The sequence below is a fragment of the Oppia nitens genome, unplaced genomic scaffold (genome assembly GCF_028296485.1).
Source record: "Oppia nitens isolate AA-2021 unplaced genomic scaffold, nextdenovo-longstitch-racon4-pilon3 scaffold1_pilon_pilon_pilon, whole genome shotgun sequence".
Taxonomy (NCBI): domain Eukaryota; kingdom Metazoa; phylum Arthropoda; class Arachnida; order Sarcoptiformes; family Oppiidae; genus Oppia; species Oppia nitens.
The window spans coordinates 4,473,040-4,487,209 of record NW_026533199.1 but is presented as its reverse complement, the minus strand read 5'-3'; the positions used below and the strand labels follow the sequence as shown (position 1 = coordinate 4,487,209).

The following is a 14,170-nucleotide window of genomic DNA, read 5'->3' as shown; positions in this document are numbered from 1 at the left end:
AAAAATACTTTAGTGACACTTTTCACACATTTAAGTAAAATCACATTTATATGCTATATCTCTGTTAATAAATAGCACTAAATTTATTGTCATATAAATTAATTAAATAAAATAAATTTTTGAACTAAAATGTCGATTACATCTCTTATTGTTAAAGACATCCGATTTCCCACTTCTTTAAGTGGTGACGGATCTGATGCAATGGTATTAATGAGTTTTCAATTAATTTTCTAAAAATATTTAAAATATATATTCGAAACGTTTTGTCTGATAGCATACAGATCCTGACTATTCTTGTGCTTATGTCATCCTAAAGACTGACAAAAGCAATATAGAAGGCCATGGATTGACATTTACTATAGGAAAGGGTACTRAAGTCGGTATGTATTGATATTTACTAATTTTTATGATAAATAAAATACAATATATGCTAATAAACATTATAGTTGTTGCGGCCGTACGAGCGCTGCAACACTTAGTGATTGGTCAACAATTGGATGTTATTTTTGATAATTTTGCCCAATTCTGGAAATCATTGACCTGTCACAGTCAGATTCGTTGGATTGGACCCGAAAAGGGTGCTTTACATATGGCTACCGGTGCTATAATTAACGCTATTTGGGATTTAAGATCAAAAATTGAAGGAAAACCTCTTTGGAAACTTTTGACTGATATGGAGCCCGAAAAGTTGGTTTCATGTATTGACTTTCGTTATATGTAAGGATTATACATATTTGACATTTTAATCAATTATTAGTTAATTATAAACTTATTTTTTTAATGATAGAACCGATGCTCTTACCAAAGAGGAAGCGCTGGAAATTTTAAAGAAAAATAGACAATTTAAAGAACAGAGAGGTATTTATTATTTATTAAAATTTGAAAAAAATATCATAATATCAAACGAAAACTATTATTATTATAGAAAAAGAACTGTTAGCTAAAGGCTTTCCCGCTTACACCACAGCGTAAGATAATTACAAATATTTAAAATATTTAATATATATTTTAATTAAATGTAATAAAGTGTTGGTTGGGTTGGTTATGACGAACAAAAAAGGAGACAACTTTGCCGACAATATCTATCCGATGGTTACACAGCTTTTAAGGTTTGTCTAAATTTGTCATTACATTAAATAAATATTTATTTTAGATTAAGTCAACTACTATTAACTGATTAGTAATACTTTAGAGTACATTAATACAGTATATAATTTTATTATACTATTTACTGTATTATACTGTATATATGTATATTAACTTAATAATAATTTAGACTCAGGGCTAAAATGTTTTTATTCAATATAAAATAACTTTATCTTATTAAAGCAAATACCATATTAATAATATCAATAAAAACATTTTATCAATAATTTAGTCATATTTGTAAGCTGATATTAGTAATACTAGTATAATATTACAGTATTAACTTTTAACAATTAATAAATAATTATCGGTTATAAAATTAATTCAAATTATTAAATAATTTTTATATCATTGGCCTTGTAATAAAAATTATGTTTTATAAAGATTGGACTTAAACTAATACAGTGCATATAACTGTATGTCAAATGTACTTATAAATAAATAAAAGTATTAAACAATTATTTAGATTATAATACCGGTAATTTAATTTATAACTAAACAATAATTTCATTTTAAGCAATAAAAATTAATACAGTATTTACTAATTTTTAATATTATTTTTATAACTATCACTAAATAAAATCAGGCAAAAGTAGGCACAAGTATTGAAGAGGACAGAAAAAGGTTGGATTTTTTTTTACAAATAAAAGTAACAATTTTGACAAACAATTATAATATTATCATTAATAATATAATAAGATTGCAAATAATTCGAGAAGAGATCGGTTGGGACAACAAGTTGATGGTCGACGCAAACCAGAAATGGGATGTCAATGAAGCCATTGAATGGATGAAACAATTGACAGATTTTAAGCTTTTATGGATAGAGGAGCCGACCTCTCCCGATGATGTGTTGGGTCATTCAACTATTTCACGGGTCAGTTAAATATCATAGATAGTAATCATAAATCTGTTTAAAATAATTTTCAAATTAAAGGCTCTTAAGCCATATGGTATAGGAGTAGCCACTGGAGAGCAATGTCAGAATCGGGTGTTATTTAAACAGTTTTTGCAATCAAATGGCTTTCAATTCTGTCAAATAGATTCGTGTCGTTTGGGAGGAGTTAATGAAATTTTAGCCATCATTTTAATGGCTCATAAATTTGGAGGTAATTTAATTGAAATATATAATTATCCTAAAATAAAAATTTATCATTTAAATTCAAGTACCGGTATGTCCACATGCGGGAGGTGTGGGTTTGTGCGAATACGTTCAACACCTATCTATGTGGGACTTTGTTGCTGTTAGCGGTTCAATGGAAAACCGTATGACTGAATACGTACATCACTTGAATGAACACTTCACATATCCAGCTATGGCTAAAAAGGGCAGATATATTGCACCACAAAATCCAGGTTATGGCTGTCAGTTAAAGTATGAATCTCAAGATTATTATGAGTTCCCAAATGGAACTTATTGGTTATCAAAACAATAAAATATTAAAACTTAATTAATTTTAATTTAGAAAAGTTAATATATAAATAAAATATTTTGTTTAAAATTTTATATCATTATTCTTTAATAAAAGAAATGGCTTTAATCGCTTCCAAAAGTTTATTCAATTCGAGTTCCGATTGTTTTAGTTTTTCAGAGTTTGCGATCCGAACTTCAACGGGAACTTTGTCTTCATAATCAGGTTTTTCGGTGGTGTCTCTCAACCTAATTAGTGGTCCATTGATCTTCTCTTGTTTTGCTTTCAATCTTTCTATTTCTTTGTTAACATCAATAAAACCTTTTAGCATAAGGTATGCCTCACAGCTGTCTGAAACAGGAACTATAGCACAGCCCTCTGGAACTGATGAACTTTCGTCCACAACATCAACAGATAATGAATTGGTTAAAACCTAATGTTATTTAAATGTTAATTAAAAATAAATAATAACATTAATTCTGTATTCCATACCTTAATTGTCTCAACAAAAGGTAATAATCTTTCTTTAGTATCGATGCCATCGAACTTAAGATAGAGATTTACTTTGGTCTTCGCTAAGTTGTATTCCGATCTCAAGGATCGTATGCTATGAATGATATTTTGCATAAACGTCACGTCATTTTCCAACTTTTCGTTGTATTTCCACATAAATTGGTCCACTTCTGGATAAGGTGTCACTGAAATACTTGGCGGTTYATTACTTGTCCTTCGAGGCAATCTTTGGAATAACTCTTCGGTAATGAATGGCATAAATGGGTGCAATAACCGCAATCCTGTGTCTACACTAGTATATAGTGTTTGTTTTGCGGCATTAATAGCCACGGCGTTACCGCTTTGAATAATTGGTTTAAGAGACTCGAGATATACATCACACAATTGGTATAACCAGAAACTATAGCAAGCGTTAGTACATTGAGGAAAGTCATACGTCTCGAAACCTTTATTACACGTTTCAGTGGCCGTATGTAAAGCACTCAAAATCCAAAGATCTACTTTAGATTCATTTCCCGTCAATTTATTTGTAGAGTTGGGTATAAAATCAGAGCCCAAAGTCATTAATGTAAACTTAACGGCATTCCAGAGCTTATTACAAAAATGTCTGTAACCTTCAACACGTTTTATATCCAAATTGATGTCACGCCCGGGTGTTAAGTATGAGCACAATGCAAATCGCATTGCATCGGTACCACATTCGGGAATACCATTGGGATAGTCGACCTTTTGACCGGCTTTTGCCTTATCGATCTCAGAAGGGTCTAAGTTTGAGTTATATAATGTCTTGTAAAGATCATCCAATGATATACCATTGATGACATGCATCGGGTCTATAACGTTGCCCAACGATTTGGACATTTTCCTTCCGTGAGCATCACGTATAATGGTATGAAGATAAACATCTTTGAATGGAAGTTTACCCATAAGTTGTAATGACAACATAGCCATTCTTGCGACCCAAAAAAATATTATGTCGTAACCCGTCTCTAACAGAGTTCCCGGAAAGAATAGTTCCAAATCTTGGGTCTGTTCCGGCCAACCAAATATAGCAAATGGAAACAATCCCGAAGAAAACCATGTGTCCAATACATCTTCGTCTTGAATTAGTTCAATGTCTTCAGTTTTCACATTAAACTTTTTCGATGCTTTTTCAAGAGCCTCTTCTTCAGTTCGACCACTAATCCAATACTCTTCCGATTCATTTATGTCTTGTGGTGTCTGACCCTTAACTTTAGCAAAATAAACAGGAATTCTATGTCCCCACCAATTTTGACGAGATATACACCAATCTCTAATGTTGTCCAACCAATGAAACCAAATCTTTTCGTGCAATTCTGGTATAAACCTGAGTTCTCCATTTCTCACAGCATCTGCTGCTTTCTTAGCCATATCCTTACAATTGACATACCATTGATATTTAATTAATGGTTCAATTATATCCTTAGATCGATTACAAATGGGTACAACCATAGGATTGTCCACACATTCACGATATAATCCTTTTTGTTTTAAGGCTTCGGTCACTGATTTTCGGGCATCAAATCTCTTTTGTCCACTAAATTGTCCGCAATTGTCAGATATTAATCCGGAATCCGTTATTATAGTAATAAATGGAAGGTTATGTCGTTTTCCAACTTCATAATCATTGGGATCGTGAGCCGGAGTAATTTTAACGGCACCCGTTCCAAACTCCTTGTCCACAAATTCATCGCAAACAATTGGAAGTCTGCGCTCAAGGAAAGGATGGACAACATATTTGCCGTGAAGATGTTTATAACGGGAATCATTAGGATGGACAGCAACAGCCGTATCGCCTAACATTGTCTCAATACGAGTGGTGGCCACAACTATTTCATCATCGCTTTCCTCAACTTTATACGCAAACTTATGCAAAACTCCAAACTCGACTTTTTGGTCATAATTGGGAACAGTTAAAAATGTACGGCCAGTTAATTCAAATTTATCCACTTCTATATCAGAAATAGCTGACAGCAAAGTGCACGACCAGTTGACCAATCGATTAAACCGATAGATGAGTCCCTGTTCATGAAGTCTGACAAATGCTTCAATAACCGCGCGACACATTTTAGGATCCATTGTAAAGACAGCTCGATTCCAGTCAGTAGAGACTCCCAAACACTTCAATTGTTTATAAATCGCGTCTCCCTTTTCATTCTTCCACTTCCATACCTCTTCAACAAACTTGTCGCGACCCAAATCGTGTCTCGTTATCTTCTTTTGTCTCCAAAGTTGTTTTTCGACCACAATTTGTGTGGAAATGCCCGCGTGATCACAGCCCGGGTTCCATAAGGTTGTCCTGCCTTTCATACGGTTCCATCGGGTCACTGAATCTTGTATAGCATTGGTGAGTGCGTGACCTAAATGTAAAACACCGGTCACGTTAGGCGGCGGTATAACCATAACAAAGTGTCCCTTCGGGTTAGGTTTTGTGATGTCATTGTTATATTCGGGACTAAAGAAGCCTTGCTTTTCCCACCACTCATACCAAACGGCCTCAACATATTTGGGTGAATATGAATCAGGCATCGGATCAGATGTTACATCCTTTTTCTCTCCCGGTTTGATAACTCTATCGTATGTGATAATAGTTTTGTCTTTTTTATCCTTTTTGTTATCACTTTTGTTGTCTTTGGTTTCATTCTTGTTTTTTGCTTCTTTGACAGCTTTTTCTTTCAATTTCTGTTGTTTTTCGGCAAACTTTTCGAGTTTAGCCTTCTTTAGCGCTTCTTTTTTCAATTCTTTCTCCGATTTCGGCGGTCCGTTATCGGCGGACACCGATTGTCCACTATTTTGTTGATTGTCCGACTCGTTGGTCATAATGTCAAGCAATATGTTGTCAAATGTGTGGTAAATGTATTGAAAATCAAGCGATTGATTGATTGACTACTCGTTGACTGCAAACGTGTATTCAATGCCTTTACTATTGATGTGAATGAGTGCTCAACTCATTGATTGATGCAATCATTCATTCATTTAAATAATGAAATACACGTTTAGTATTGCATTCACTGCTTATATCATACGACTATCGTATCAATAGAGTGACCGAATGTACGGCAATAGTCTATATTATACAACAAAACAGATTATCATATAATCTATAAAATTTTATTAATATCTAAAATTTAGATTATAAATCATAAATAATTATATAACCTAGGACATTTACATTATACAACAATCTAAATGTATTATCATTAATAAATAGTAGAATAATACAATAAAAATCTATTTAAAAATCTATTGTATATACAAAATGTACAATTGACCATGCTAATACATAAAATTATTTATTTAATTTTAGAAAATTAAAAATATTTGCTCAAAACTTTTTAAACATTTTATACGACAATAGCCAGTAAGGGATGAAAAGGGGGGTAACAATGATTGTGTCAATCGTTACAATAATAATTGTAAAAAACAATTAAATAATTAGTCGATTGTAATGATTGTGAGTTTAATCTATAGATGTATTGAATAATAAAATTTAATGATATTATATGTGTTTCATAATAATAGACTCAAAATGTATTATAAGTTAATTGATTGTTCATTGCATTCAAATACAGTAATACTTTAGTTTACAATACATTACATAATATAATGTATTATAAGTTATATAGTGTTTACACAACAGATGTCAGTCAATGTTTGGTTTAAACACTCATTGAATACGAGTTTTATTCGAATTTTCAACAAAAAGTTCTAAAGTTTATAATCTTTACAATAAAGTCATAGGTTTTCGGAAAATTAAATATTAAAACAATTAATGAAAATAAATGACAAATAAATGGATTGAAAGACATATTTATTGACCGAAAATACTTCAAACAAATAGACATTTAATTGAATGAGTGTTTAGTTTGTACTTTGAATTAGTCGTCATTTAAGTGGACATTGATTTGTTGACCACTTGTCCAACCAATCAGTGGTCAAACTAAACGTTTAAGAGATGAATGAGTTTCGGTTTGACTTAAATAATGTCCGAAATGATCACCAAAACCATACTTTGTCTCAATGGGTGGTCAGAGCGCAAACCCGAACTGATATCGACCCGAACGCCAGCAATCAATTGGTGCGCTCAATGGTCGCCGACAATAACAATGACATTACCGACCAGTACTCGACCGACGGTACGCTATTACGCCGCGTCTCGGAATTACCGCCAAAATATCGGCCCATTTTTGACCAAAGATTTCCAGTGTTTAATGTAATTCAATCGAAAGTCTTCGATGACATACTTTTCACTAACAAATCAATCGGTAAGAAAACAATTATTATTTTATTTTTAATAATTATTTATATATTTTTAAGCCATTTGTTCACCGACTGGATCCGGAAAGACAGCGGTCTTTGAAATGGCAATTATTCGACAATTAATGTCTTTGGATAAAAATGATTGTCCATTGGATTTGCTTAAAGTTGTATATATGGCGCCACTGAAGAAACTCGTTGACGAAAAGTATAGAGAGTTAAAGCAGTCATTTGATTCATTTGGTATCAATTGTCTCCAATTGACTGGTGATAGTGATATAAAAGATTATGAACTATTGAAAAGTGTCAATATTGTGGTGACGACACCTGAAAAATGGGATTATATGATCAGAAACCACGAAAATACATCACTGATCCGTTCCATTCAATTGATGCTTATCGATGAAATACACTGTATTTGTGACGAAACCAGAGGCGCTACCATTGAAGCAGTTATTAGTCGAATGAAGACATTGCGTTCAATTGATATGAATACCAACTCTGATTGCGAACTTCGATTTGTGGCGGCGTCTGCCACAGCACCTAATGTCGATGATATATCTCATTGGTTGGATCCAAACAATTCTATCGGATATAACCTTTCAGATGCACAAAGACCTGTACGACTCCAGAAAATAGTGATCGGATATCACTTCCAAAAGTCATGGTCTGAGTTCAGATTTGACATTCAATTATCATATAAATTGGATTCAATTATTAGGACCTATTGTGAATCTAAGCCGACTCTTATATTCTGCTCGACCCGAAAGGCAGTCCTTATGACAGCACAGACACTATGCAAGTCATCTATTAATGTATTCAATTCATTCACTCAAAGAAATACTTTATTAATGAAAATTAATACTTTAAAAAATTTGGAGCTCAAGATGTGTACACAAAAAGGTGTTGCCTTTCATCATTCGGGTCTTGAAAGAGCTGACAGATCACTCATAGAAAGTTTGTTTATTGATGGTCTGATACCGGTGCTCATATCGACTACAACATTGGCTATGGGTGTTAATCTACCGGCACATTTGGTTGTAATCAAAAATACTGTTCAATACACACAAAATGGTTGTCAAGAATATCCTGAGACACAAATTCTTCAAATGATAGGTCGAGCCGGAAGACCACAGTTTGATAAGAACGCATTCGCTGTCATTATGACCAAAGAAGAGTCTCGATTTAAATATGAAAGACTATTAAATGGGACGCAAGTAATTGAAAGTTGTTTGCATCGAAATTTAGTGGAACACCTGAACGCTGAGATTGCTTTAAAAACGGTTACCTCTCTTGATATTGCCATCAATTGGATTCAATCGACGTTTCTATACATCCGAGTTATGCAAAACCCTATTTATTATGGTAATACCAGTCAGATGTCGACAATTGATCAATGTTTACAAATGGTGCACAACTGGTGCGCTAAAGAGCTGACTGGACTAAAGGATGCTAATATGATTGCAGCTGACACTGGCCTAACATACGTCTCACCCACACCTTTAGGCAAAATTATGGCCAAATACTCTGTTTCATTGCATACTATGATTGAGTTCTGTAATATAGTGACTCAAGAATTTACACTCAGACAGACACTCGAAGTCATCTGCAGATGCAATGAATTGAAACATGAAGTACAGCTTAGAGTTAATGAGAAGACTATTCTTAATGAATTGAATAAAAGTCAAAAACAGCCGACCATTAGATACCCATTTAATGGTAAAATAAAGACAGCAGACATGAAAATCAATTGCTTAATACAGGCATCGTTTGGTGCTTTAACTATACCGGACGCCACTTTAAACCAGGAATTGACTCAAATTATGAGAACCGGTCAACGACTCACTAAATGTTTGGCTGAAGTCATGTATTTTAATACAAAAGATAAAATCAATGCAATCAACTCAAAGACTGTGCTAAACGCTATAATACTTAATAAATGTATTAAAGCAAAGCTATGGCACGATTCGCCACAAGTGACCATACAATTGAACAGAATTGGTCCCAAAATGTCTAAAGCATTGGTTAATAAGGGATACAAAAGTTTTAATGATATTAAAAATGCTGATCCAAGAGATATTGAATTTTGTCTTAAAAGAAATGCACCCTTTGGTCGACTATTAATTGATGAGGTTATCATTTATTGCATTTATTTCATATGAAAATTATCAGTTTTAACATTTTCAATAATTAGATACTTATATTTGCATGTATATAATAGTACAGTATATTTTATTTATTTATTTATTTTTAAATTTTAAAAACTTTATATACTTAATCAAAAGTATTTGGAGTCAAATGTTAGAAATATCTTAATTTGATGTGTAGTACAATATGTGTCATCACTTAAGGATACACTAGTTATTAAATTAGTTATTTTGTTATATCAGTTATATAAATACATTGACTGATGTAAGCAAATGTTATATAATTTTTTGAAAATATTTTCTAATATAATTAAGTTTTATTGAATAAATATTAAGAATGTTATATTAAGTACATTATAATATCAATCATAGCAATTATAGATAAATTTATTTATAAAACTAGTGTACAATTATGTACATTATAGCAATCCTTTAATACTTTTGAATTTTGTGTTTATTAATTATATTTTTATATCTACTCATTGATTATTAGATAAGACATTTACCATATTATTCAGTGACTATTGAAGAGATTATCAAAAACAAAAGCAAAAGAGATAAAACATTAATCAAAATAAGTGTTAAACTGGAAAACTTGGAAAACCTATTTGAAAGATCAGTTTTGGTACAAAATCACTGCTGTTATCTCATTGTTTGTGATGATGACAATCAATTGCTTTATTGTTACAAACTATTTGATTCACAACTGATCAAAAACAATGGTTCTTATGAGACAAAAAATATTGATGTTTTTCTATGCGATCGAACCAAACATGTGAGGGTTCACCTCATTAGTGATTCATTTGTGGGTCTCGATGTCGAGTGTACGCTAAGACTCGCACCGGCAGATGCTTACCGTTCGACAGCTGATCCAAACCGTTCGAAAGCTTTCTCAGACACATCGTGGGAATCGAGGGACAACAGTGAGAGCGCTGAGGGCTGTCAACACAAATGCGCCGATAAGAGTAGTTGTGGTCACAGCTGTTGTAAAAAAGGATTGACTTCAAGCTATGATAGCACTAACAAACAGGTATTGCTTTAATGGCTATTTCCTCACTATTATTGCACAGTTAGTGTTTGCCTTAAAGTCCAATCAATTTAATAGTAGCTTTAATATAGTTTTTCTCAAAACTCTAATCGTTTTAATATTGAAAAATAGGTCAAAAAAATTAAGAAACAAAATGTAGACGAAAAACATGAAAATCAAGTGAAAAGACTCAAACAAACTAACAGTAGTTTAGATGATTGGGTCATCAAAATGGATAAGACTTCACTGCACAAGACTCACATGAAATCTGAATCAACTGATTGCACACAAAGTCATTATTTTAACAATAATTCACAACAAAATAAATTAGTCATTCCAGACATTACTGATGATTTTAATGACGACTTCACTGATGATTTTAATGAAGACTTCACTGATGAAGACATACCTGATATCAGTTTCGATACTTACCTTAACGTTAAGTCAGAGCCAACAGACGAAACTGATTTCAGTGCAGACTTAGAATTTGATACTAAATGCGAACAATTGTTTACTTGTAGTGAAGACTTCCAAAGATTTGACAGTCAAACTACTAATCAATTGATTGATAGCACAATAAAACAGGAAACCAGTCATCAGTATTCACAGTCTAATACTATTAAAGACTTACCTTTCTCTATGTCTCAGTGGTCACTGTTTATGCCGACCATTCATTTGGAGGGAAAGTCATTTTTTAACGACCCTCACAAGTAATTTCATTAAATTATTACCAATACTGGTATCAATACTTATATAATATTTAAATTAATAACTTAATAGACATTAATTCATATTTTAAGTATATCTCTTATTATTCACAAAACAAATAATATAATAAATACAAGTTATTTAATATAATATCTAATAATAAAACATTTATATGTATTTAAATAATTATTACAAATAAAAATTACATTTAATATATATTTATATATAAATTACAAAAAAATGATTTTAACTGAAGACTAATGGTTAGTAAAGGTTGAGATTGGATGCAATTGAGAGCAATGTATGGATCGATAAAACAAATGAAATGTAATCAAAATGACAACAGCTATGACTCATAGCCGATGGGTATATGGGATTGGGATGTGATTTGCGATGATTAGGCAACGCAGTCGTAACCAAATGCCGATCCATATGTGTTTGCCATCCATATGCACGTCAATCTGGTACTGTACTCCATCTGCACTGTTATAACAGTCAGTAGACCACCCATTCCTTCATCAATGGTCTCATCAAATCATTATTTTCTTATGACGACCACATCTCTGCCAACGGTTGCCGAAGCGATTGGAGGGCTGAAGAGGAAGGACTTGAACTATTGGATGTCTGACACGTTGGTGGATGTGTGTCGAGTGCCAGTTGTAGGTCAAAGATATAGTCGATGACGTACTGAATTATCTCCAGTTTAGACAGTTTTTTATTGCGAGGAATATTTGGAACCAATTCTTTCAGTTTGGCTAATAATAACTGCATTTCATCTGTAGATACATTGGTATCCATTCTGTTGTGATTATTGGTTGACTTCTTGACTTTGTTTGTCGTTAAACTCTTCGCTGGTGGCATACCATTAGACTCATTGCATGAAGAGTTAGATGAATCGTCTTTAACTGGCGACTCTTTTTGGTTAATTTTCGTCATTTTTGTGACACTTTCTTAAGTAGTTGATGTAAATATTGAAATATTGTATTCCAGTGCTGGAAGTGTTTCTTAAGACAAACTGTGGCCACGAATTAAGTATTGATTGGTTTGACACAGATTTTTGGGTTCACTTTAGAAATGCAAACATCACTTCACTGAATGCTATGATAGTTGTTGTCAATAGTGAACAACCATTTCTGAACTAATCATTGACTCCGAGACTCAAATGCCATTCACTGCGCACAACACCAGTGCTTATATACCCATCGCTGAGCACTGGGAGGGAACCATAGCTTTTGGTTGGCGACGCAGCCAATGGTTAGACCAAGAGCTCAGGCAATGATAACAGTGTTATATTGAGTAGTATTGGTCTTAACAGTCTTATAGCAAAACTGGTTAAGAATCGCTGAGAAGTCCCCACAATGTCTGCACTGCACCTGTGCCTCAACATTGCCTCAACACTGCCTGAGCCGTCTGAGAACAGGTGTGCTCCAGACTTTCTGGAGACAAGAAATCTTCTCACAACTTCTATCCTCACTCCTCACACCTGCATTCAACTTCAGCTCCAATCTCAGCACATGAGATGCCTGTCCTCTCACTTATCGCAAACGTTTACTGAAGACTATAAGAGTAGTGTATATGCCTTTAGTGTGCCTTTTATTGCAATCACCAAAATCCGAGCCTAACTTATAATAACTTTAAGGATATGTTAGTTATGTTTATAAGAGATACTAATGTTATACTCATAATGTCTCTGTTCTCTGTCTATAAGAGATCTCATAAGTTATGTACACTTTTATTAAGTTTCCGTCAAATTGATCACAGCTTTAGTCATTTGCTATCAAATCTCATGAGACAAATGCCAATGCATTGCATACAGCGTTGAATATATCTTTAAGTATAGCAAATGTATCCCTTTTTTCTATCAAACCCTCATAAGTAACAAAATATTTTCAAATTATATTTTTTTATTAACTCATTATAGACAGTGATAATCAAACTTATACTAAAAATTCATTTTCAGTTATATTAATTATTTTTGTAAAGTCATTATTCAATTAGCATTGTATTTAAATACAGATATAAGAAATAAATTATTTAAAGATTTTGTGAAATTGATTGACAATTGATTATATAGAAAATTATGTTAACTCTTCAGCAATTTTTTTAGATTTTAAGATTTACATTGCATTACATGTTATGCATGTTATTTAAAACAGTTGTATAACTTCACACTTGAGAGCTGAGGGCAAAACCGTCACCAGATTGACGACTATTTTCTGTATATAACTTACTGTATGTTAAATGTCTGTAACGGTTGATGTCAAGAGTCAAAGTGTGGTAATATTTCTTGAAATTAAACAAATATATTTGAAAATGTTTGTCAAATTTATGAGAAAATATATACAATATATGTATATTTAATATTAATTTAGAAAATATGTACACACGTTATGCACATGTTATCATATAAGTTACTTTTTTGTATAACATATCAAACATAATTATCTTTGACTGAGTCAGATGAAGACCCATATATGGCATAATGTGGTGGTAAACCCATGTGCGACCTCATTGTGCTGAATGATGTGCTTATCATTTGAATGTATGGCCAAAATATCGGCAATACTTTAGGCAATGAAAAGACAATCTGAACTAAAATTCAATGCATTAGCAATGATTGCGATTTGAGGCCAACTCTTAAGTTGATTAATACAAATACCGGACTAATATCGGAATATTACTTATGGAAATAATTTTGATAAAAGTCTGTTCTCATCAGTAAATGTTTGCTACTCTCAGTCGGAGTCGCATCTGTCTCAACCATCTGTCCATCTGTACGTACGGTACGGATCACTGATGGCTCTGTACTGTACTGTTCAGATGCTCGCTCTTCATAAGCAACCGACACATACTCACAACACATATGCAAAACATGGTCTCTCTCTCACTCTCTCTCAGTGAAAAATCCTGAGAATACCCCCTGAGAATTGGTTCCAAAT

The 14,170-nt window shown here is 32.8% G+C and overlaps 4 protein-coding genes across 4 annotated transcripts; 2 read left to right on the top strand and 2 right to left on the bottom strand.

Annotated features, from left to right (window-relative positions):
• Positions 1 to 61: 61 nt before the first annotated feature.
• LOC128966308 (mitochondrial enolase superfamily member 1-like) lies at positions 62 to 2,582 on the top strand. Its single transcript, XM_054313155.1, has 10 exons — positions 62 to 204; positions 275 to 380; positions 447 to 717; positions 788 to 858; positions 926 to 968; positions 1,028 to 1,109; positions 1,733 to 1,770; positions 1,846 to 2,023; positions 2,084 to 2,255; positions 2,314 to 2,582. The coding sequence occupies exons 1-10, from the start codon at positions 130 to 132 to the stop codon at positions 2,580 to 2,582; spliced, it is 1,305 nt and encodes a 434-aa protein (XP_054169130.1). The 5' UTR covers positions 62 to 129.
• A 44-nt stretch (positions 2,583 to 2,626) lies between these two features.
• Positions 2,627 to 6,080, bottom strand: LOC128952681 (valine--tRNA ligase-like). Its single transcript, XM_054298111.1, has 2 exons — positions 3,051 to 6,080; positions 2,627 to 2,991 (listed from the first exon to the last, which is right to left on the bottom strand). Exons 1-2 carry the CDS (start codon positions 5,910 to 5,912, stop codon positions 2,659 to 2,661), a joined length of 3,195 nt encoding a protein of 1,064 aa, XP_054154086.1. The 5' UTR covers positions 5,913 to 6,080; the 3' UTR covers positions 2,627 to 2,658.
• Positions 6,081 to 6,798: 718 nt separating this feature from the next.
• Positions 6,799 to 11,237, top strand: LOC128966307 (probable ATP-dependent DNA helicase HFM1). Its single transcript, XM_054313154.1, has 4 exons — positions 6,799 to 7,357; positions 7,410 to 9,481; positions 9,990 to 10,526; positions 10,656 to 11,237. Exons 1-4 carry the CDS (start codon positions 7,048 to 7,050, stop codon positions 11,235 to 11,237), a joined length of 3,501 nt encoding a protein of 1,166 aa, XP_054169129.1. The 5' UTR covers positions 6,799 to 7,047.
• A 250-nt stretch (positions 11,238 to 11,487) lies between these two features.
• LOC128952037 (DNA-binding protein inhibitor ID-2-like) lies at positions 11,488 to 12,421 on the bottom strand. Its single transcript, XM_054297360.1, has one exon. The coding sequence runs from the start codon at positions 12,165 to 12,167 to the stop codon at positions 11,778 to 11,780; it is 390 nt and encodes a 129-aa protein (XP_054153335.1). The 5' UTR covers positions 12,168 to 12,421; the 3' UTR covers positions 11,488 to 11,777.
• Between the last annotated feature and the right edge of the window lie 1,749 nt (positions 12,422 to 14,170).